The 23318-nt window shown below is 40.4% G+C and overlaps 1 protein-coding gene across 4 annotated transcripts in view; it reads right to left on the bottom strand.

Annotated features, from left to right (window-relative positions):
* phka1a (phosphorylase kinase, alpha 1a (muscle)) overlaps positions 1-23318 on the bottom strand; it is a 36576-nt gene that overhangs the window by 2434 nt on the left and 10824 nt on the right. For 2 of the 4 annotated variants that reach the window (XM_080450546.1, XM_080450549.1), the window contains 24 exons: positions 22611-22664; positions 21412-21534; positions 21144-21239; positions 20662-20769; positions 19779-19857; positions 17610-17744; positions 16489-16598; positions 15370-15514; positions 14784-14862; positions 13962-14149; positions 12190-12354; positions 10830-10927; positions 10424-10569; positions 9908-10061; positions 9612-9770; positions 8709-8838; positions 7982-8083; positions 6819-6934; positions 4549-4584; positions 4029-4058; positions 3201-3245; positions 2857-3018; positions 1510-1563; positions 486-686 (listed from right to left, as the gene is read on the bottom strand). In XM_080450546.1, the coding sequence (XP_080306672.1) occupies positions 486-686; positions 1510-1563; positions 2857-3018; positions 3201-3245; positions 4029-4058; positions 4549-4584; positions 6819-6934; positions 7982-8083; positions 8709-8838; positions 9612-9770; positions 9908-10061; positions 10424-10569; positions 10830-10927; positions 12190-12354; positions 13962-14149; positions 14784-14862; positions 15370-15514; positions 16489-16598; positions 17610-17744; positions 19779-19857; positions 20662-20769; positions 21144-21239; positions 21412-21534; positions 22611-22664 (2715 nt within the window). The remainder of the gene's footprint in view (positions 1-485; positions 687-1509; positions 1564-2856; positions 3019-3200; positions 3246-4028; positions 4059-4548; positions 4585-6818; positions 6935-7981; positions 8084-8708; positions 8839-9611; positions 9771-9907; positions 10062-10423; positions 10570-10829; positions 10928-12189; positions 12355-13961; positions 14150-14783; positions 14863-15369; positions 15515-16488; positions 16599-17609; positions 17745-19778; positions 19858-20661; positions 20770-21143; positions 21240-21411; positions 21535-22610; positions 22665-23318) is intronic. The other 2 variants (XM_080450547.1, XM_080450548.1) reach the window with 2 other exon arrangements.

The following is a 23318-nucleotide window of genomic DNA, read 5'->3' as shown; positions in this document are numbered from 1 at the left end:
GATGCGTTCCCGGTCTGAATGGGTTAATCAGTCATTCAATGTAACCGCTATAGAGCATCGCAGTTCCCGCCCCTTCCGGGTTCCACCGCAAAAAACTCAATGCATTTTTCCCATTGACATTTCCAAAAATATTTATATCAATTAATTTAAGCCTAGAATCAAGCCAATAAAACATGACCATCATCATGACCATAAAACGTTTGATTCTGTGATTATTATTTTTTTAAACGGCAAAACAAAGGGTATTTATTAAATATAGTATATCATATAATTAAATATTAAAAAAAAAAAATATCACAGAAAAAAACGTTTTATGGTCATGATGATGGTCATGTTTTATTGGCTTGATTCTAGGCTTAAATTAATTGATATAAATATTTTTGGAAATGTCAATGGGAAAAATGCATTGAGTTTTTCCTTCCGGCACCAGGAAAAACCAGGAAGTGGGCGGGAACTGCGATGCTCTATACCCCTATAGTTCAGACCTGGTCTTTGTAGAACATGTCGTTGGCGATGTGCACGATCTTCTCCACGTGGATGATGCTGCCGATGCTCTGGATGTCCACGTCTGCCAGCATGGTCAGCACCAGGATGGCCTCCACCAGCAGCTGTCTGTACTCGGGCTGGGGGACGCGGTTCAACACCGTCTCCACGTGGACCGAGAACTTGATCTCCTCTGGAGTCATCTGGTGGAGAGGAGGAGATGAAGAGAGGGGGGCGAAGATAAGCATGGAGTCACAAACGGAGAGAAAGAAGAAAAGGAGTCAGGATATGATAATATGTAGAGTGTACAGAAGTTTTGTGTGTGTTTGTTTGTATACTATAGAAGTACACGGTAGGACTAGGACGCGATTCATTAAAGGGATAGTTCACCCCAAAAATTGACGTAGTTTATAGTTTTTTTCTATGGATTAGTCACCCCATGGAGACTTGAATTCATGGATATTTTTTTGTTTTTGTCGCGTTCCTAAGCCAATAATTTGATGACCAGCGGACCGATAGGCAGCGATAATTTGATGACAAGCGAACCGATCGGTTCCGGAACCGCTGCCGGTCATCAAATTATTGGCTTAGAAATGAGACAAAAACAAAAAAATATGCATTAATTCAAGTCTCTTAATTTTTGGGGTGAACTATCCCTTTTAGAGCCATGTGTTTCACACGAAAGGGTGTCCTTGTTTAGCAGGACGTCGCAGTTGATGCTTCTGAACAACAAGGCAGATGCACCTTGAGGCTCGCCTGAACGCTTAAGTGGTTAAAAAGTCATAATAGTGTAAGAGTTCCTTGTGTGTGTGTGTGTCTGTTTGTGTTCAAATTCAAGAGAGAGGAGTCAAACAAAGCGAAGACACGGATATAAGATGGAGAGGTTCTAAGCACATGTTGGGTCTGGAAAAGATGACGAGGTAGAGCAGCACAGTGATGCTACATGATACATAATAATACTTATTTATGTCCCGTGCATGGAACAACACATCATGCATATGATTCAGTACTTTATGACCTCCTTACCTCTTTAGTGGTCGAAGAAGGAAGAACAAATCCCTCTATGGAAAGTCCATGACACTGGGAAACAAAATATTAATATAATTAATAATTCATGTACTTAACATTTGAATATATGAATTGTATTAACTTCACACAGATTGAGGAGTTCAACTAGTGACTGAAAACAAAAGGAATTTTGTCTACACACCAGAGGGCATGACGAATAAACGATAAGAAAATTGACGACCAGTATTTAGCATCAAACTATTCATACAGGTTGATGTCATAGCTTAGTGGGTAGAGAGGCCCGCCTGGTAATCAGAAGGTCACCGGTTCGCCTCCAGGCCCACCTACTACGTGTCAACGTGTCCCTGAGCTAGACACCCCTAACTGCCCCTAACTTAACCCATTGATACCTGGAACGCATCTGTGTCAGATTTCTTTGGCTATTCAAAAATAGCAGATATACAAGCTCATAGCGCGGCACCGAGTGCCGCGCTATGAGCTTGTAGATCTGCTATTTTTGAAAAATCGAGATTTTTTTTTTTTTAGTTTTTTTCCAAAAACTGTTAGGATTTTGATTTTTTTAAACAATCGCCTCAGGTCTTAAAGGGTCAAAATATATGATTTATATAATATATTATTTTCAGGAGAATGAATTGCATTGAAAAAACCCTAACCCTGGTGTGTAAGCACCTTTAGTGTGAAAATTGCTTATGGTGTAAAAAGTACTAAAATGTTTTACTTGAGTAAAGGTATCAACACTGCAATGTAGAAGTACTCCGTTACAAGTAAATGTTCGGAATAAAAAAAATGTACTTGAGTAAAAGTACAAAAGTATTGGTATCAAAATGTGCTTAAAGAACCAAAAGCAGAAAGTACTCATTATGCAGGATGTCTCATTTCACTAGCCTGGCGTAGCTAGACTACATCACTGCGTGTGAGCTTGTAGATCGGCTATTTTCAAATGGCCGAAATGTATATAGGGCTGAAGTGGTTAATGTATGTTTTGTAATAATGATCAAAATCTACCAAGTATCTAGTAACTAAAGTTTTCAAATAATTGTAGTGGAGTAAAAGTACAATATTTGCCTCCGAGATGTAGTTGAGTAGAAGTAAAAGTATTGGAAATTGGAAATATTCAAGTAAAGTACAAATACCTCCAAATTGTACTTAAGTACAGTACTTGAGTAAATGAGTTACTTTACACCACTGGAAAATAGGTGTGTGTGTGTGTGTGTGTGTGTGTGTGTGTGTGTGTGTGTGTGTGTGTGTGTGTGTGTGTGTGTGTGTGTGTGTGTGTGTGTGTGTGTGTGTGTGTGTGTGTCTGGTATGGTGCACACACGTATAGTATGGTGTGTGTGATTTCACCTTCTGTAAGATCTTCCAGACTTTCTTGTAGAACCCTACAGGGACTCGGTTCAGCGCTCCGTCCAGACGCCTCCTGCGCAGCCACTGGCCGTGCCTGATGTCCCTGGCCACGGGCCCACTCATCGGGATGTCCAGAGACTCTATGGACGGTAGCCTGTACCTCTGGGATGAGTGGAAGCAGGTCGTTATTATAGGCAAAGCTATTTTCGCTATTCCTCTTAAGTTTGTACTGAGAATTACATTATTTTCCATTCCAGAACGCAAAATAAACACCAAATATTTGCCTCGTATTTAAACATGCCGCAAAAGAAATGCTACAATTGTGTTGGTGAAAGGTTTCTTACCCCAGATTCAATGTTATCTATGTCCAGCATGTGGGGGGTTAAGCTCTGAGGAGAGAGAGAGAGAGAGAGAGAGAGAGAGAGAGAGAGAGAAAGAGAGAGAGAAAGGGAGAGAGAAAAGACAAATACAAAGTAATTAATCTGAGTGAAAAAAGGTAGATCTAAATAAATAAATTAAATAAATAAATCTTGAAGCTGCCATTTTTAACTATGATTACCTACCCGGGATTCAAACCCGGGTACGGCACCAATAGTTCTACTGCTGAGTTAATACAGAAAGTCTGTTTAGAGGCAGAGGATAATATTGAGCTTCATGCAATAACACTTCTCAACCAGTAGGTGTCCTACCTGACCACAGGATATGCGTTTGTCAATAGAAGAGTAGATCAACCACCTCCACCACAGTTGTAAATTGTATGCATTAACATACTCTATCATACAGATTGGTTAAAAGTTATGGATTGCGGCTTTAAAGGGCAATCAATTGCAGATCATAGTGCCGTCACATCTACAAATAATCACTTTATATACCAACCCAACACCCAGTGGAGTGAAAGAATCGTGACTTTCCACATGCTTTAAGTTGGTGAAACAACATTAGGAGTGGAACGTGAGACATTTCACGCTCAAGTGTGTCATTACAGAAATCACATAAAAACAAAAGAAAAAAACGAATGAATTGACAACTTTCCATTCAAATACGTAGCAACATTATTAATTGTGCACCAACACCAATAACAACCATCTGGGTGTGTTGTGATAATTAGCCATGTGAATTGGTGAATTAACACCCAGAGAGACAAGTGTTAACAAAACGGTCATTGTCTTCACCTTACGATGGACTGTTGTGGGACAGTCGAGCTGAAACACAATGCAAACAACTTTCATTCACCATTCGTGAAACTATTCACACACACTAACCTTATAGATCAGAGAACCAAATCATGTTTACATGAACCAAGCTAGAGAGTTTCTTCTGAAGTCACAAATTCCCAGTGGTGGAAAAAGTGATTTTTTTTTTACTTAAGTAAAAGTATCAATACTTTTATGTAGAAAGACTCTGTTACAAGTAAATGTCCGGAATTAAAAATGTACTTGTAAAAGTACAATATTTGCCTCTGAGATGTAGTGGAGTAGAAGTAAAAGCACTGAAAACTGGAAACACTCCAGTAAAGTAAAAAAATACCTCAAAATTGTACTGAAGTATAGTACTTGAGTAAATGTACTTAGTTACTTTACTTTACACCATTGCAAATTCCAAGAAATTAAGACATAAATGATCATTATCAGTAATCTATTTTTATTTTATTTTATTGTGAACCTTATTCTCCATCAATATAATCATCATCACCTTTAAGGGCTCCGCCAAAGACAACCTGTGTTCCATCTGCAATAAAAAGACCACACTCCATAAGATCATGTTTACCTGCTCCGTTTCTACTGCCATTTATTGAAAATATATTGTTTTTTCATTCTTTTGTTGCCAGGTATCCAATTACATTTGATTCCAACCACAATCAGCCTCCTTTCTGTTCCTACTGATTGCTCACCATTCATCTTTTTTCCCGGACACGGTCAAGGTGAAGTATTTATTTATCCAATAAAGTTAATGTTTGCCACCACCTGTAAGATGACCAACATCACCTTATATGCATCTGTTAAAGACAGCCTCTGCTCCATCTTGGGCAGAAAAAACAGTTTAAAACCAGTTTCATCCTGTTACTACCAGTCTTTTCCCCCTCTTTTAATTTTTTGTTCGTGCTTTTAACCCCCTTTTTCTCCCCAATTTAGTCGTCATGCCAATTCATTTCTCCCCATACACATTTTGTGTGTTTTGTGTCACTGCTGCTGTATCCAACCGACTCACCAGCCAGAGAGGAACCCCCACCGGGAGGACGTAGGGCCTTCGCCCTACTCCTCCCACCCAACGCTCCCTGCTGACAGGTGCCCCCCCCCCCAGCCCGTAGGAAATAAGTACAGTGACAATTATCACCCTCCCTGAACACGGGCCAATTGTGTTCTTACAGACGCTTGACACAGCCGGATGCACCACGGTGGATTTGAACCCATAACTTCGGCGGTGGTGGGCAGGCATCCGCTTCATCACTACCAAGTCTGACCGTTCACTATACTGACAAGTAGAATAACTAATCATCTCATAACCTCAGGTGACTGAAGACCTCTAATAGGTCCACATTCATTTTCAATGTAAAACATATGATTGCAGAGCTGTTTAATGAATTAAACAAATCAAACAACTAACAACATCGTCATCACCTTAACAGTGTCTATCAAAGACAGCCTGTGTTCCATCTGCAACAGAGAGATACATCCAGTTACAGCCTGTATCTATTGTAGGCGCCTCCATTAATGCCTCATAATCTGCCTCTAGTTCTAATTTCTAGTTATTTTCCGACTACGTGCAGATTTCTGGGGACTTTCCAAAAATGCTAATCAACAGCTTAACCCATTAAAACCAGGAAAGCATCTGTCTAAGCGCTTTAACCATATTTTATACGTTGGCTATTAAAAAATAGCAGATATACAAGCTCATAGCGCGTCACTTTGTGTCGCGCTATGAGCTTGTAGATCTGCTATTCTTGAAAAATCTTGAACATTTCTATTATATACATTAGGATATCACCACCAACAGCATAGTCTGTGGGGTTCACCGATTACTCTCATCAATCGACCGATTAATTTCCTTAATTTGAAATGATCTGTAATACCGTTGATAAGTGCATGCACTATATCTAATACTGTAGTTGTTCCTCCTCATTGCGTCACCTTACTGATATCCGGCAGAGACAATCTTTGTTCCAGCTGCAAAGAGAGGTCCGTTTGACAGCAAGGGTGAGTGAGGTTACAGTCTCTGTGTGTCACGGTGGCAGTAGAAAAGCATTCAGTAGCTCTAGTTAGGGCTGGGCAATATCGCATTCAAATCAATATCACGATTATTTCAAACTTTTGCCAACATCTTTTTTTTAATGGCAAAAATACAAGCTCACAAACGTGTTGCATCGTGATGATTTGTGAGCTTGTAATTATATTCACAATTTTTGCAAGTCACCTTTGGACAATAAAGTATAATATAGGGCTTAAGGGGTTAATCAGATTAATCAATTTAATCGACTACAAAAATCTATTGAATTTTTTTCATGTTGATTCATTGATATATAAGAATAAAAAACATTACTAAAAATAAAGCCTTGTTTCTCGATTATTAGATCAACCTATTGGTTCTAAATGTTGGTTTCGATTTAGCTTCGATTAATTGCCCAGCCATAGCTCTAGTGTCGTGACAACTGGTGTGTGCACCCACTCACCAAGCCACCCACGTTGACACACACACACACACACACACACACACACACACACACACACACACACACACACACACACACACAGACACAGACACAGACACAGACACACACACACACACACACACACACACACACACACACACACACACACACACACACGTGAAAAAGAGAGGAAGACAGAGTGGTTAAAAGACAAAGAAAAAATAGGTAAAGAATGAGCGTGAAACATTAACAGGAAACAAAGCATCACCACCCAACACACGCACACACGGCACGCACGGCATGAACCAGTCCTTACCAGTTTCATGTCACTTTTCAGTTTACTGATGCCAGCTCTCTCACTCTTGGTGGCTCCAGCGTGGCCTATTTGATGGATGGAGAGGGAAGAACTGACGCCAGTATCAATCTCTCGAACTGCAGGAGGAAAAAAAACACAAACACATTTAAACACATCTGGTTCAGGAATTATAGATAATAAAGAACTCATACAATTTGGTTTAATAAGTAAACAAGAAACACAGCCAAAAGTACAGTTGGCTGTGATGTTCACAAGGCTCCAGATTAACATTTTCACCAGCGTCCCAAAACTACAAAAATACAAATGTAGCTGTCCAAAAGTGAATGTAAACCGTACCAAAAATTGACAGGTTTCTTCACTTTGTCTTTGTCATCTGCTTTGACTGCTATTGGCATAAAAACACCATTCAAATGCTTAGGAAATGAATGTACAAATGTATGGTCACATTCTCTTTTTTTTGTTTAAAGGCTATGTTTATACCATGAAATACGTAGTGAAACATTTTACACTTTCTTTTTACACCAGAAGAAGTATGTTCCAGCTTTCACCACAAGATGGAGATTCCTCTTAGTGAGACAGGGTGTGGTACACTTTGAAAGTGAGTGAGCTGTTGTCTTTAGTATGAATGCGGAAACAATGCGAGGACAGCTCAGTGCCAGTGATCCACTGTTTACTGGGTGCACGGCTCAAAAGAGTTCAATATCAGCTAAAGAACTGCCAGCACTCACAGAAATGTCGTTTGGGCACTTTTATTCAGAGCTAGGCACGGGCAAACCTCAGCTACTCGCCTTCACCTGAAGGGCAAAAGTATCTAGAAGGACATTTCTGAGAGTGCTGGCAGTTCTCCTGCTGCTTTAGAATTAATAAAAGTGTAATGAAAAGCACAGAATTAATGTGACACAAAGTATCACGTTTCATTGGATAATGTCAGACTTTTTCATTGGATCTGGTTATTTTGTATGAGACTGGAATGTTATTGGTAATGTTGTAGGAGACTAAAATGCGGTGGTGTAAAGTAACTAAAAACATTTACTCAAGTACTGTACTTACAATTTTGAGGTATTATTTTACTTTACTGGAGTATTTCCAATTTTTCAATTTTTCAATACTTTTAATTCTACTCCACTACATCTCAAAGGCAAATATTGTGACTGATGACTGACCACTCTTCTGCACGCCAAACTCTTTCCCGCTGAGGATGTGATGAAGAAGATTCTTCAACTCTGACGGACTGAGACTCATCAAACTCTCTGTCGCCTCCTCTCCTGTCTCACACACACACACACACACGAAAAAGAGAGGAGGACAGAGTGAAAAAAATGTGAAAGATGGAGAGAATGTGTGAAAAAGAGAGGAAGATAGTGGTTATAAGACCCACGCACACGATCAATGTGTCACCAACTCTGCCATCACTTCTCACGCTCTGTTCAGACTGCAGGCCAATGCATGTTTCTCAAATCGGCTCTGCATGCCCACACTGCTATTTGCAAGGGATCAGATAGGATTCGTCTGCACTGGTTGCTGTGTAATGCTTCATGTACACTGCACTGTAGTCCGACAATGTCGCTTGTGTGGTGAACTTGTGGATCCGCTATTTTTGGCAAGCGATGCCGTTGTACGGCTAACTATAAACCTGGCCTCAGTGTCCGAGTGTCCAGACGGACACACATCTTTAGAGATCAGATTTAAATTGCATTTCAAACCACTTAGGAATGTGGTTTGAATCTGATTCACAAAAATCTGTTTCCATGATTGTGTTTTGTTTGCTGTCCAGACTATATCTGATTCCAATCTGGAAAGGGCAAAACTCTGATTTTGGCTGCCAGTCTGAAAACAGCCCAGAGTGACTCTCTGCTGTGTTATCTTCATCTTCAGTCCATGTGTCCTTACCAGAGCAGTTGAGTGACTGGGCCAGCTCGGTGGTCATGACCTGGATGATGAGTCCAATCCTCAGTCTCATCATCTCACCGAACAGGCTGGGCTGAGTCCGGATGTTCATGGCCAGGAACACCATGATCTCCTAACAGACAGACAGACAGACAGACAGACAGACAGACAGAGGGAGGGATGGAAGGAAGAGAGAAAAGACAGTATAAGAATGACAGAGATGTGAATGTGGAAGGTAGGTTGATGATTAATTAAATTTAGTTTATTTCTTTTTACTATTAAAGCTGCTACAGGTAACTTTCACGTTTAAACCCAAGTACCCCCCGCCTCCCCCCGAGAGTCCTGAAGTTTTTACTGTTGAGCAATAAAAGTTTGAGCTCTCGTCACTTTTTTAATGCAATACCTCTTGTCAACCAATAGGTGTCTCAGAGGAAGAGTTGGGAGACCACCTCCAGTTATATTGTAACATACTCCATACAGATTTGCTTTATTCTTACCAAAAAATGAGGATTGTGTGTGTATGTGCATGCGTTTTGTACAACAAAAGGAGCTTGAAAACGTGTCCAAGCTGCAGGAGTATATGAACAAAGGATGTGGTTTGAGAACTCACATGCCTCCTTCGATATACATGTAGTCACTAGCCATGTATTTTCACCTGACTGTGAAAGGGAGTTTATAACATGTCGAGGAACACGCTATCCCTCCAAGTTCTGCTCCCTGCTGAACAGTTGCCCCTAACAACCTTTAGAAGTCACCAGTGCAGTAGTCTTGTGTGGCCAGACTGTTGCCTCCCACAATTTTCAAATGCTTCCGGTCATACAGTCTGGAGCACGGAAGCTCTGATCATGAACAAGCGATAAAGCGGATGTGAAGCCCACGGTCCCTCTACATTAGTGAGTGACCCACCTGTGTGAGTATAGCTATCGTTATGTTGTTCTCGCTGGCTTCGTCTATGAGTTTGACCAGCTGGTCAGGAGGGATGGGGGCGGTGATGGTCTTCTCTCTGGGCTCTGGAGGCAGACCCACCGTCAGGTGCTTCTGGTGGGCCAGCAGATCAGAACAGGCCTAGGAAGAGACCACAGCTAATGACAAAGAGCTCTGGAAATATTACATAAAATCATAATCTGCAAAAATACAAATGAGACTTTGTGTGAATTTAACTGAATTATGTGCCTGTGTGTGTGTGTGTGTGCTTTACGTACCCAGTCTAGCTCTTCCACCTTCTTCCTCAGCATGCCAGAGATCATTCTGATGAGACCCCACTGTTTGAGCTCTCCTGCCTTCTCATACAGGTCAGTCAGCAGAGAACGCACCGTAGAGCCATTACCATGCAGACATGTGTCCCAGTCCATACCCCTGCGCGCACGCACACACACACACACACACACACACACACAGTGTTAAGTGAGCAATGAGCATACACACTGATCAACGATAACATACGGTCAACGTGTTGAACATAAGTGACGTGTTGACTGTGACACCCTGTACATAGGGAGTGATTTTGATTGTCTGTATCAAGTCACTCTGAAAGTGATCCTAAAACTTCCATTATAGTTGTGGTGTAGACTCCTTAGAACCATTTAAAATGCTATATTCATATTAGTTACTGTTATAGTTATCATTCTTGGTGAGGAGAGCCCTTTATGTCTTTTTGGCTTCAGAAAAATTAGCATTATGTCAATAACTGTGGCATAATTATGGAAAGGCTGACTGACTTGTCCTTGAAGAGAATGTAGAGTATGTCAGCCTGGTCCTGCAGACTATGTGTGTCCTTCAGCAGCTGAACCAGGGCCTTGTAGTCTATGGCTCCACTGGCATCTTTGGGTATGTCACTGTCTGTGGAGATCACTACTGGACAAGCCTGCAGGAGACACAAGAATGATAATATGGCATTAACATAGATTACATTTCACTTTAACCTCAAATGAGTACACATCACAGCACTGAGAATGACCGCTTAAGCTATTTTATACTTTGTTGTTGTACAACAATACACATAAAGTATGAGCGAGTGCACACACACAAACACACACACAATGATGACATTGCTTATCACCAAATTTGGGTACCACTTCACTCCGATCCCAGCCCAAACCCCCACACACACACACACACACACACCTGGCTCTCTTGTGGTATAGTGGGATCCGCCAGATTGAGGCTGAGCGAAGAGTGGCGAGTACGGACAAACAACCTGTTTGGCAGGTACATGTTCACATCTGAGAGAGATGGGGAGAGAGAGAGAGAGAGAGAGAGAGAGAGAGAGAGAGAGAGAGAGAGAGAGAGAGAGAGAGAGAGAGATGGAGGGAGAGAGATGGAGGGAGAGAAAGAATGACAAAAATAATGAGAGAAATCCATCCATCCACCCTTCTCTCAAGATAGTAGATAGGGGTCACAGATATGAAATACAAACAAACAAACAAAAAACATATAAATGTGGCCTAATGTTGAATGTGTGTCAACTGTGGGTCATTGAAATTAAAACAGTTGATAATCACTGAGTTCACTGAGAATACATAAACCAACCAACCTCGCACTGCGAGGCGTTGTGAGCTTGTAGATCGGCTATTTTCACAATGTTTGCCTATTTCTTACGTAATATTTGACAATTTGGCCAAATTGGTAAGGTCTTAAAAGTCATTAAATTGTAACTTTAGAAATGTGCAGACACCCTGTATTGTATACACATATACTGTATGCTGGTTTGTTTACTGTTGAGTGAGAAAACAATGTTGCACATTAAGCTAATGATCTGGGGACCCTCCAAAACTATTTGGGGACCCTCCCGATCCCCAGTTAGGGAACCCTAGATGCCTTAGATGTAACCACAAACCAAATTGTGTCACCCAATCTCCTACGAGATAGTTTCTCAAGCTGAATTCACACCAGCAGCAGCAGCAGCAGCTGTCTGTAGTGCGGACATTCACAAATTACAATAAACTGGGCGTGTTGGAGGTTATGAGTGACACCCTCGTAAATAAGTGAGAAATGTGCTACAGTAAGAGCTTTGCTGGTACGAGCGGATCAAAGCGAACAGCTGTGCCCTCCTGGGGAGCTCACATACAGGGAGGAGGAGAACAGACACTCAGTCCTCATCTCTGACAGCTTGTTTGTAAACTATTTATAGGTTTTAGGTAAGGAATAGGCCATGTAGTTGGCCAATCTTAATTAATTTCTACAACTGCAAATTCAAAACTTTGTTATCAATATGCTGGAACTTCCATACAGTTCTTTTTCTGTGGTCGTGTATGCTTATGTTCAGAGCACAAAGCGCTACTGATTGGCTTGCCGCTCTGTCGTGAAGTGCCAGAGTTGGACTTCACTCAACTTTGACGCTTTTCTTTTGTTTTGCTTTCATCTGTCACCCCTCTTTATAGCCAATGCATTAAACCTCAACGCTTTATTAGAACACGGGCAGCGAAAGTCCACTGTTCCTGTGAATACAGTCGTGGTGTAATAACGTGGCGGACTTATCCCTCACTGTGAACGTCGAGTTCGTGGGCCGTTTTCATCAGAGAAACCATCTCTTTGGTCTTGGTGGCAGCAGCCCTGAACCGGCCCAGTCCTGAAGCCACCTTGGGACTGTGTTTCCTGGGAGCAGCGTGCGCAATCAGCTGGTCCAAGTACTGGGCCAGGTCATCTGATTCTGGAGGGATGGAGGGATGGTGGGAGAGAGAAGAGAGAGAGAGGGAATATGAGAAACATACAGTAAGGCCACCTCACTACATCCCTCTCCTAGGCAGGGTTGGACCAGCTGAACGTAACTTCAGTCGTTAAGTTAGTAAGTAAGTCCCTACTACTGGCTACAAGTAGCTACTAGTTAGTTTGTAACTAGTGAGTTACTAAATTATGTTGCACCACAACTATTTATGGCATAACTCAGCTAGTAGTGCGTAGACTGTTCGTAATGTAATGTCACATAAAATGACATTTGAATCATCTAATCCAATGAATACTGATTTCACCTGTAAACCACTTCTTAATGACTGAACCCAAAGAACAGAGGCACTCGATTCACTTAAATTCTTTAATGACGAGGTTCAAACAAACTACTAACTTTTCGACACATACCACGGTGAAGTCTAAACAATCCGTGGTGTGCTCACACAGGGCTAGTGCAACCCAGTGCACTTGCCCTACACACGGAGGATTTGTGGATGTGTCTTTCTTGGAAAACCATCATACATAATGGATGTTGTATAAAGTTACCTCTTTAAGAGTGTTGACAAGGATGGGGTTGTTTGTTAGATTCAATAATTCATTAATTCATTGATGCACTCAAAGCGGTCTACCATTATAAGTAGATGTTAGCGCTGCTTCAGGGCTTGCGTAAATATTTAGTTATTACTTAACGATACTTTAAATAGTTATGCCATTAAAGGGATATTTCACTTTCAAATAAAATGAACATTTAAAAAATATATTAAAAATAAATGAAAAAAGTTATGGAAAAATCACGGCCCCCTCACGCATTAGAGTGTCCTACTAATGTGTGAGGGGGCCGTGATTTTGCCATAACTTTTTTCATTTTTTAAAAATATTTATTTTTAATGTTTATTTTATTTGAAAGTGAAATATCCCTTTAATAATAATAATAATAATAATAAACTTTATTTGTATAGCACCTTTCATGACATGAAATGCAGCTCAAAGTGCTTTACAGAGCAAGAATACAATTACAGTTAGAACCAATTTAACAATAAAGCAAACAAAGATAAATTAAAATAAAATAAAAGCAAGCAAAAGCAAAGGCATAAAACAACATTAAAATAGGGAATACAGTGAGGAATTAAAAATCAACCAAAGAATCAGCTAAAAGCAAGAGTGAAGTAATAGGTCTTGAGCTGTGCTTTAAAGCTATCGACAGAGGCTGCCTGTCTTAGGTGTAATGGGAGTTTATTCCACACTGTCGGTCCGTAAAAGCAGAATGCTGCTTCACCGTATTTTTTATATGTCATTGTAGGCACCTCGAGCAGGTCAGCACTTGAAGACCTGAGGGCCCGGTTTGGAACATATCTCTCTAGGCAGTCAGAGAGGTAGGTAGGTGCCAGACCATTTAGAGCTTTATAAACTATTAAAAGAATTTTAAAATCAATCCTAAAAACAACCGTTTAAGTAGTTAGGCCATTTATTTATGCTATAACTAGGCTATGTTTGAACTTAGTGAGAGGTGGTTCACCTGGCATAAGGGCTATGTCTACAACTATAGTTAAATAGCACCCATCCATCCTTCCTTTCATCCACCTCTCTTACCGTCGTCAAACCGTATTTCAGGCATGTTAGTCGGGGAAAAGTCACCAATACTGGACTCTTCATCCTCATCCTCATCCTCATCCTCATCCTCGCCGTGGTGGTGGCCGGAGGAGGACCTGCTATCCAGGAAGCTGAGGTGAGCGAAACAGGAAGTGGTCAGGAACTCTGACAGCTTCCCCGTCTGGATCCTGGGGAGAGAAGTGGTTGAAGAAGACAAATAAGACATGAATGAAGAAGAAAGACATTATGAAACATAATTTTAAAAAAATCTGTGAAATGTAAGCTTTTTGTCAGTTAATCTGTACATTTTAGCAAAGATCATGAATAATCAAACACCTGATGTATTTGATTTATTATAACGCATGGCTGTAAGACAAGTTATCTAGATTAGAACATGATTTGTCTGTATGTACAGTATGTAGTATGCATGTCTATCCCCTCAACAGTAGACCAATCACAGCTTATGCTGCTACACGCATGATGTCATAAAACTAACCACTTTTGACCATGACCGCCTGAAATACCGGGTTACCTAAAAGTGGAACTTATGAAGGGTGTGAAAGTTATGTCACAGCTGAAAATCTATGCATCTAAACACACCATTATTGTTGTTGTGAAGCACTTTTGTTCTTATTTATAAAGAAGATCTCTATTTCTATTTGGTCAAATGCAGCATAGACCATCACCACAATAGGGCAAGAACACCAGAATACACCATAATAAATAGGTAACATTTGGGCAGGCCACAGCGTTATTAGACTCTATGTCTGGTTTAACTGATGTTATTAACAGTCCATATTATTCTCTCAGAATAAACCTCACCTCGCTCCTCCAAAGTATCCATCCTGGAGTTTCTTCAGAGTGGCCAAGACTGCAGGGTCCAGATCTGAATGGTCCTCCGCTGGTATGCACACGCACATGCACACACAAACAAAGGTAAGCTCAAGCACAAACTCATCAATTGTAAGCGTTTTAACTTACTAATCGACTATCGAAAAAGAAACAACATGAATCTATGAAACTAACCACAACCTAACACTAACCTAAACTCTAAAAGGTTCTATACAAAGTGCAAAGTTATCGGATGATAGGAGGGTTAGCCATTGTCAAACCTAACCCCCTCATGCTCATATTTTACTATACTTGTGGGGACATTGGTTTCTCAGAAGTATAGTTCTTCCCCTGGCCAGTTCACCATGTTAGTTTTCTTTGAATTGTGTTTTTCTGTTATTCCTTCAACGCTTGTTTATTTCTTGTGCTTTACTCACTATCCAGGCAAATAAATCCTCTGTGTGTGTGTGTGTGTGTGTGTGTGTGTGTGTGTGTGTGTGTGTGTGTGTGTGTGTGTGTGTGTGTGTGTGTGTGTGTGTGTGTGTGTGTGTGTGTGTGTGTGTGTGTGTGCACTCACTCAGCATGGTCTGTGATATGGGGAAGGTGACGGTGGGTCGTCCAGTCAACCTCCATCTTGATGACAGGTAGGACAGATCTGTCCTCAGCATCTCAACGATCATCCTGTTGTCCAACGCCAAGTAGAACTGATGGTGATCTATGAACTGAACACATGTAGAACTGATGGTGATCTATGAACTGAACACATGTAGAACTGATGGTGATCTATGAACTGTTACTGAACACATGTAGAACTGATGGTGATCTATGAACTGTTACTGAACACATGTAGAACTGATGGTGATCTATGAACTGTTACTGAACACATGTAGAACTGATGGTGATCTATGAACTGAACACATGTAGAACTGATGGTGATCTATGAACTGAACACATGTAGAACTGATGGTGATCTATGAACTGAACACATGTAGAACTGATGGTGATCTATGAACTGAACACATGTAGAACTGAGGGTGATCTATGAACTGAACACATGTAGAACTGATGGTGATCTATGAACTGAACACATGTAGAACTGATGGTGATCTATGAACTGAACACATGTAGAACTGATGGTGATCTATGAACTGAACACATGTAGAACTGATGGTGATCTATTATCCATACATTTTATTCTACATTTTAATATCCTAAATTCCTCAAAAAAAAGTTTGTAACTGTGTGTTTGTTTGATCATATCTTTGTTGTTACTGTTAACTGTTGTTACCAGTTGTAAGGATCATGCATTTGTGAGATGAACAAACTGTCGTGCCAAAGTCAAACAGTGTATTTGTCCTGGTGGCATCGACCCCATTGTCACCTGACTGGCTGCTGGGTCGTGCTCTACGTGTTATAGAGTAGTCTAATAAATACAACCACGTTGGCTGACCTTTGCTGGATGGAAGGAATGGAATGCCAGCCCACACAGCAACATGTGACCAGGCTGGTGCTCAGCATGAGGAGGAGGTAAAATGCTGCTGGGACTTCGTATTACTTTTCTACCCGATACTGAGGCTTTAGACTATTGTTTGTTCAATGAATAAAGCATCAAATTGCCAATATGTCCCGTTTATTTCTTCTTATTGATAGGGAGTTGGTTGTTCTGTTGAGTACAGATGATGGCAACTTTGTTTACCTGTGGTGTGAACGCGAACACATTGTTTCTGATCATGTAGAACTTGGCGGTTCCCAGAACTCCCATTCTCCTGTAGGGCCGACCTGTCAGACCCAGCCTCTGGTTACGACCTGAGGAGAGAGACAGATTGATTCATTGATTGATCACTCAACCAATAACTCACTCAGTTAGATCAATCAATCTTTATTGTCACATCAAGGTTACAAGGTAAAAGCGGGTGAAATTATTGCTTGTGCAGGCTCTCACTATTGCAGTTAACCCATTAAGACCGGGAATGCGATCTGCTATTTTTGGAAGAATCGTTAACATTTTTGCAAATCTTTGAATATATATATATATTTTTTTAAACATGTTTTTTAACTAAAATCTTTGCTTCTGGCGATTCTACAAATATCTTCTAAATCCTAACAGTTTTTTGATTGTTGCTATAATCAGTGGTTCTCAAACTTTTTCATATCAAGGACCCCCAAAATGATATGTATTTGGCCGCAGACCCCCATCTCAAAATATGTTGTTCCAGGGACCCTCCAGGAGCAAAGATTTGATAAAAAATATATATATTCAAAGATTTGCAAAAAAAATCTAAAATAGCAGATCTACTAATAGCCAAAGAAATCTAAAATGACACAGATGCGTTCCCGGTCTAAGACAAAGTAGGGTTAGAGAGAATACAAATATAGTGGAAAGAACACGTACAGTGCATGCAGGAAGGGATGGAGAGATGGAGGTTGGGGCGAAGGACAAAGAGAAGGAGGGATGGGAGAAGGAAGACAGTTTACCATAGAAATGCAAAGCAGAAAGGTGCTGGTACAGTAGCAAAAAAAAGCGTTGAACATTGGAACATATGAATACAATTTAAATTTCTGTTTTGTTTTTTTAGGCTTGTAATCACAATTTGCACAGGGCAGATATGACAAATAACTTAAATATACAAATAAATATATATATTTAATACAAATAGTGGAAATAGCTGGGTAAGCTTGTAGATCTATTATTTCTGCTATTTTTGGAAAATGTTTTGAAACTGTATGAACATTTTTCAACATGCAAACGATGATGCGATTATGTAATAATTGTGACAGGCCTCCTAAAGACACATAGAAGCTGTTCTAGGTTTTTACCCAGCCTGGCGTAGATGTGGCTCAGGACTTTGGAAGGCTGGACGTGTATGGGATGGATGTCAGCTACTGTCTCCACCTCGATGCCGTTCTGCAACAGCAGCTCTTTGATCTCCTCATTCTCGGCCAGGATGGACACTGCACAAACAGAGATGGAACTTATTAGGCACGCAAGCACACACACGTACAGTATATAGGAAAAAGTGAAAATTCATGCTATTGGCCCTATATGGATTGTTTCTGGTCCTGTGTGAAACAAGTAAAGTAGCTGTCCCTTAATGTGTAGGTGAAACTGGTACCTATCATGTCCCTAAAAAGACATGCATGTTTGCATTTAGTCAACCTACTCTTCATAAATAAAAAGTGAATAATGTTCGACACAATAAGCTATTAAAACATTCTATCTTTCATTGCCAGAAATAATTGCTTATACGGGCGTGTGCCGTGCGTGTGTGGTTTCAGCCCCATGGACATAGTATACACTATTACTTTATTTAATAGTAGCCTTCCCTTGTCTAACCAAATTAGACCAAGAGGTAGAGAGAAGAAAGGAGAGAATGTGTGCAAACAGAGGAAGAGAGTCATTATGAGAAAGAAGAGAGAAAACCTATTCTGTGAAAAAAGAGAGGAAGAGATAGTGGTTATTACCGAGAAAGAAAGAAAAGAGAAAAACAATGAGCGTGAGAAACAACAGGAAGTCCCCCCACCCCACACACACACACACACTCACACAGACACACACGCACGCATGCATAGGTTCATACATACATACTGTTGCATACTGACTTTGTGCGAAGAGTCTTTCAAACTATTCAGCTTAGTAACTAGCAGAGTTATTATAGTTTTACAATACAATACTTTTAGATTTTTTTATTTAGTTTTTTTGTTTAGTGTTTGATTTCAGTCTAGTTTTATTTGTAGGAATTGAGCAGTTTTAGTTTATTTTTAGTTTGAGGCTTATTTTTACTTTTTCAGGTATGTGAGGAAGGCCTTGGTTTATAGAAGCTGAATAATGTAGGATGAAATGACATCAAATATGATGGTGGACAAAGTAAAACCAAAGATCATTTTACATGCAATTCAATTTAGTTTCAGTTTAAGAGCACAGCAGTGACGACGTAGAAATGTCACAACATTTGTGAAAATCGTAGGATAAATAGGGACTTATTTCGATTGGTTAAAGCTGCGATCCATAAGATTCATGGCCTACCCGGGGTATGAACCCAGATCCCCCGTGTGAGCACCAAAATGTCTCTTTAGCTATAAGGGAGAGCCTGTTTGGGAAGGTAAAACATGTACCTTTGACATATATGCAATACCTATTTGAACCAGTAGGTGTCCTACAGGATCTAAACGTCTCAATGGAAGGGATAGTTATGTTAGGTTCAGTGGTGGAAATTAGTACTTTACTTGAGTACTTCCAATTTTCGATACTTTTACTTCTACTCCACTACATCTCAGAGGCAAATATTGTACTTTTACTCCACTACAATTATTTGAAAACTTTAGTTACTAGTTACTTTGTAGATTTGATTATTATTACAAAACATACATTACCCACTTCAGCCCTTCATTTCTACATTGCAATATTGATACTTTTACTTAAGCAAAACAATTAAGTACTTTTTCCACTGGTTATGTTAGTTATACTGTATCAACACACCCAACCATATAGATTTGTAAAAATATTGGTACCTTCTATTTACAAAAAAACTAAGTATGGATTTCAGCTTTAATACCACCACACGTGATGTTTCGAGCATCAGCTCTTCATCAAACAAAGGAGCTCTTTTGAAACTGGTGGTAATACATTGTTATGGGAGCATTTTATATATATATATATATATATATATTATTTGTGCAAACTTTTCTTTTCACTGATGTAATCATCATTCAGTAATCTACAGCTGCATCTGAGGGTGCGCCTGTAGACGGAGTTTGGCTCTCTGCCAGGCATTCTTGCGGCAGACAACCACCATAATCTATGACAGAGCCGATGAACTGTTTTATTAGCTTAAGCCCTATTTTATACTTTGCTGTATGATGTGTCGTGTAGTAGATCAGCCATTTTAGCTACTTTTAGAAACTTTTCGCCTGCAATGACATGCCCAAAATGGAGAACGCTGAAAGTGGTTAAAACCTGTGTAGACATATGTAGACACGGCCACCCACCCTGTACGACAACATCAGGCTTGGGGATGGTAGAGAATCTCCTGTTCAGTGGGTCGATCTCTCCAGGGGCAAGGAAACCCTGTAGCACAGGAAGAGAGGTTGAACATTGAAAAACATTACCCTCCCTCTGGAGTTATCACAACCACATTTTATATTATTACAGTTTAATTACATAAGATGAAGTATTGTGTATTACATTAACATGTATTATTAATTCAGATGGAATGTGTTCAATCATACTATCAGCTATCAGCAATCATCAGATTTTAAAACCTTGTGATGACAGAATTTGTGCCTCATTTATACTAGATACCTATACCTATTTTTGACCTGCTTTTGTCTTCACTTTTTATGTTCAGCATCTGAAGTTGAATCTGATGTATGACTTGTGCTACATGAATAAAGATTGATTGATTGATCCGATTGATTTTTTTAAAACATGTACGGTTAACAATAAAAATGATACACCCGCACACGTCAACCTGCACGGTACAGGAGCAAAATGTATTAAAGAAGCAACTTTCGGTCTGAAGAAGGCCATCTGTGACTGAAACTTTGTGCCGCACTGCGAGCTTGTACTATTTTAGATTTTCTTTTGAAAAATCTTGAAAGTGTTAGAACTACTGATTTAGAATGTATTTGTAGAATCGGTCTTAATGGGTAAAACAAAACATGCATGGTTAACAAGTAAGCATTCATGGTAGGTATGCTGAGCATGAATGTACCTTTTCAGCAACGTCCTGCCCAGTCACACACAGAAAATGGATTGACTGACTGACTGACTGACTGACTGACTGACTGACTGACTGACTGACTGACAGACTGACAGACTGACTGTTTGTTTCAGGTTTCAGTGTAACAGGACTGATAAGTGATTCCTCACCTCAGACAGTAGGTTTCCCAGTATGTACAGAGACTGGCCCCATTTCAGAGGACACTTCCCCATAGGAATCCTCTCCACAGTGTGAGGATTCATGTACTCCTCCTCCACCTGAAAACACCAAACACAGGAGGAATAAGGTTATATGGGCACCGGTCAAGATGACATGACAATGAAAGTGACATAGAAGCATTGTCATGTGATTTTGTTAGGATTAAATTAAGATTGCATCTGTTATTTAGCCACAAGATCAAGATTTGACTTTGAAAACACTGCAGAACCCTTCAAATGTCACTATAAAAACGACTTATCTTATCAGCTAGATAACAAGCTATTATCTAGAATAACAAGATGTTAAAGCCTGATTTATACTTAGTTGAGCTCTGGTGTTGCACGGCGAAAATAACCGATCTACAACATCACAACATTTCGCACTGCATCGGGTTGTGAGCTTGTAGAACTAAATCTTGCGTTAACGTTCTGACCTTGTCAGCAGGGACACTGTAGAGTTCTGGTACCAGCCTTATTCCATCCTTCTGTTTGATCAGAATGCCTTCCAGAGCCTCCTGGTACTCTTGAACCTACGTGGGCAGGAAATATACAACATAAAGCATGTTAAATACAATATCATACATGTCTTTACCCTGAAGAACGTAGATATCAATAGTATGAGAAAGATAATAGAGGGACAAGTTTATAACACCATTTTTTTAAATCTTGACTAAGGTCGCACACGTGCACACACACGTGTACCTGTTCAGGGCTGTTGATGAAGATTCCATCTAGTATGAGGTACGTCCAGAACAGGGGCCACTCACACTCAATGTTCTCAAACAGTTTGAGCTCTGCAGACTCATAGTACAGACGGTTAGGGTCCTGGGAGGGAGGGATGGAGGGAGATAAAGAGATAAAGAATGGACAGTAGAGGCATGAGAGAGAAAGAGTGAAAGAGAGAGACAGGCAGGGGGGAAAAAAAGAGAAAATGGGAGACCAACACAAACAGACACAAACAGATGTGTGTGTGTGTGTGTGTGTGTGTGTGTGTGTGTGTGTGTGTGTGTGTGTGTGTGTGTGTGTGTGTGTGGGCAAGACTTGCATGAGAGAGAGAGACCAGTACAAACCTGCTCTACCGCAACCGCTTCTCAGAGGAAGCAACCTTACATCCACTTCCTGTTTCCACAGGCCTACACTTTTGTTGCGCTTTACTTTTTTTTTTTTTAAATCAACTTTAGCTGCTCGTTTTAAATCCAAAATGGTTTTAGTTTCTGAACGTAAACGTTTTTCAGCAGCACAGACAGATTTCTCCTCTCACAGAGCTACTTGCTCTGTTAAGCCAAAATCCTCATCCCTCGCTTAAAGCAAACAGGTCCCAGGTCCTAGTACAGACAGTACAAACAGATCCATTAAAGAAACTAGCACCTTGCTTAAAAGCACACCTAAACGGTAGCCGTTCTCATTCAATTACTACTGGCTGATTAGCTACTCACACAAAAGCACACACTAAGTCCAGTTCCATTAGTTCTGCCACTGTGCATTCACAAGAAGTCCTCAAATAACCTGAACGCTGGTCAATGAGATGCTTTGCAGCAGGTTCTGTAAATACATCTGATACCTTTTATCACCATTTGAGACGTGCTGCATATTGGACTGTGAGTGTTGTGTTACATAACTTTTTTTTTCTCCTTGTAACTGTCACCAAGTGATTGCTCAGGGGGGAAACATTGGATCTGTGCATGAAATATAAAGCGTCTCGAGACAACTTCAACATTTTTGGTCTTTAAGGTCTGATAGTTTAATAGTGTTTCCTTTAAAAAATGCTGTCTAAAATTCTATTCACAGCCAGCATACTTGAAGTTTCATCGTCAATTGACATCACATGGTATGAGAATGTTGTACACCACCTGAACATACACAATCACAGTGTTGAGCATGGAGCATGTTTTGTTGTTTACCTCTTTAGGAGTTTTGTGTCCGTCTCTGAGAAACCTGCAGCAGCCGTACCGACCCTGAACAGACAGAAAGAAAAACAGAGGACAGGGCTTTAACTATATCAATTTAAAGTGACAATGTAAGCACATAGCAGACGCTCTATTCCATATTACACAGTGTAAGATCAGAGTAAATGGCATGAACCGCAGTCAAAGAATGACATGGTAAATGGTCATGTAAATAGAGCGCAAAGAAGGCAATTCATTAACTAGGATACCAGGTAAACATCAAACCTAAACACTGTTTACACTGTCACACTGGGGGGGGGGGGGCATAAAAAAAATCTCGCCTGCCCTAAATGTAATTCCTGGGGACACTACTATTTATGTGTGGAACATGTCCTGAAGGTAAAGGGGGGGGGGGCATGCCCTTGTAGGTAGCAGGTGTAAATAACTATATGCAGTCCCAAAAGCCTCACACCTCCTCCTCATGCTTATCAACAGCTTGGTCACATGTTGCTCTGGGATGTCATTCCATTCCTCAACCAGGATTCATCACAGGTCAGCCAGTGTGGTTGTATTCGTTAAGACTATTCTAACACGTACAGCATGACCAAGCTGCCCATCAGATGACAATGAGTCAATATATACTGAAGGGTTGGGAAATGATATTCCGTTTTATTCTGAGCTATAAAGCAGCAGAATGGTAGGAGTGAGATAGTGAGCAAGTCA

The sequence above is a fragment of the Gymnoscopelus braueri genome, assembly GCF_963280865.1.
Source record: "Gymnoscopelus braueri genome assembly, chromosome: 15".
In the NCBI taxonomy this organism is placed as follows: domain Eukaryota; kingdom Metazoa; phylum Chordata; class Actinopteri; order Myctophiformes; family Myctophidae; genus Gymnoscopelus; species Gymnoscopelus braueri.
The sequence above is the reverse complement of the archived record's forward strand: the minus strand, read 5'-3'. Positions and strand labels throughout refer to the sequence as shown.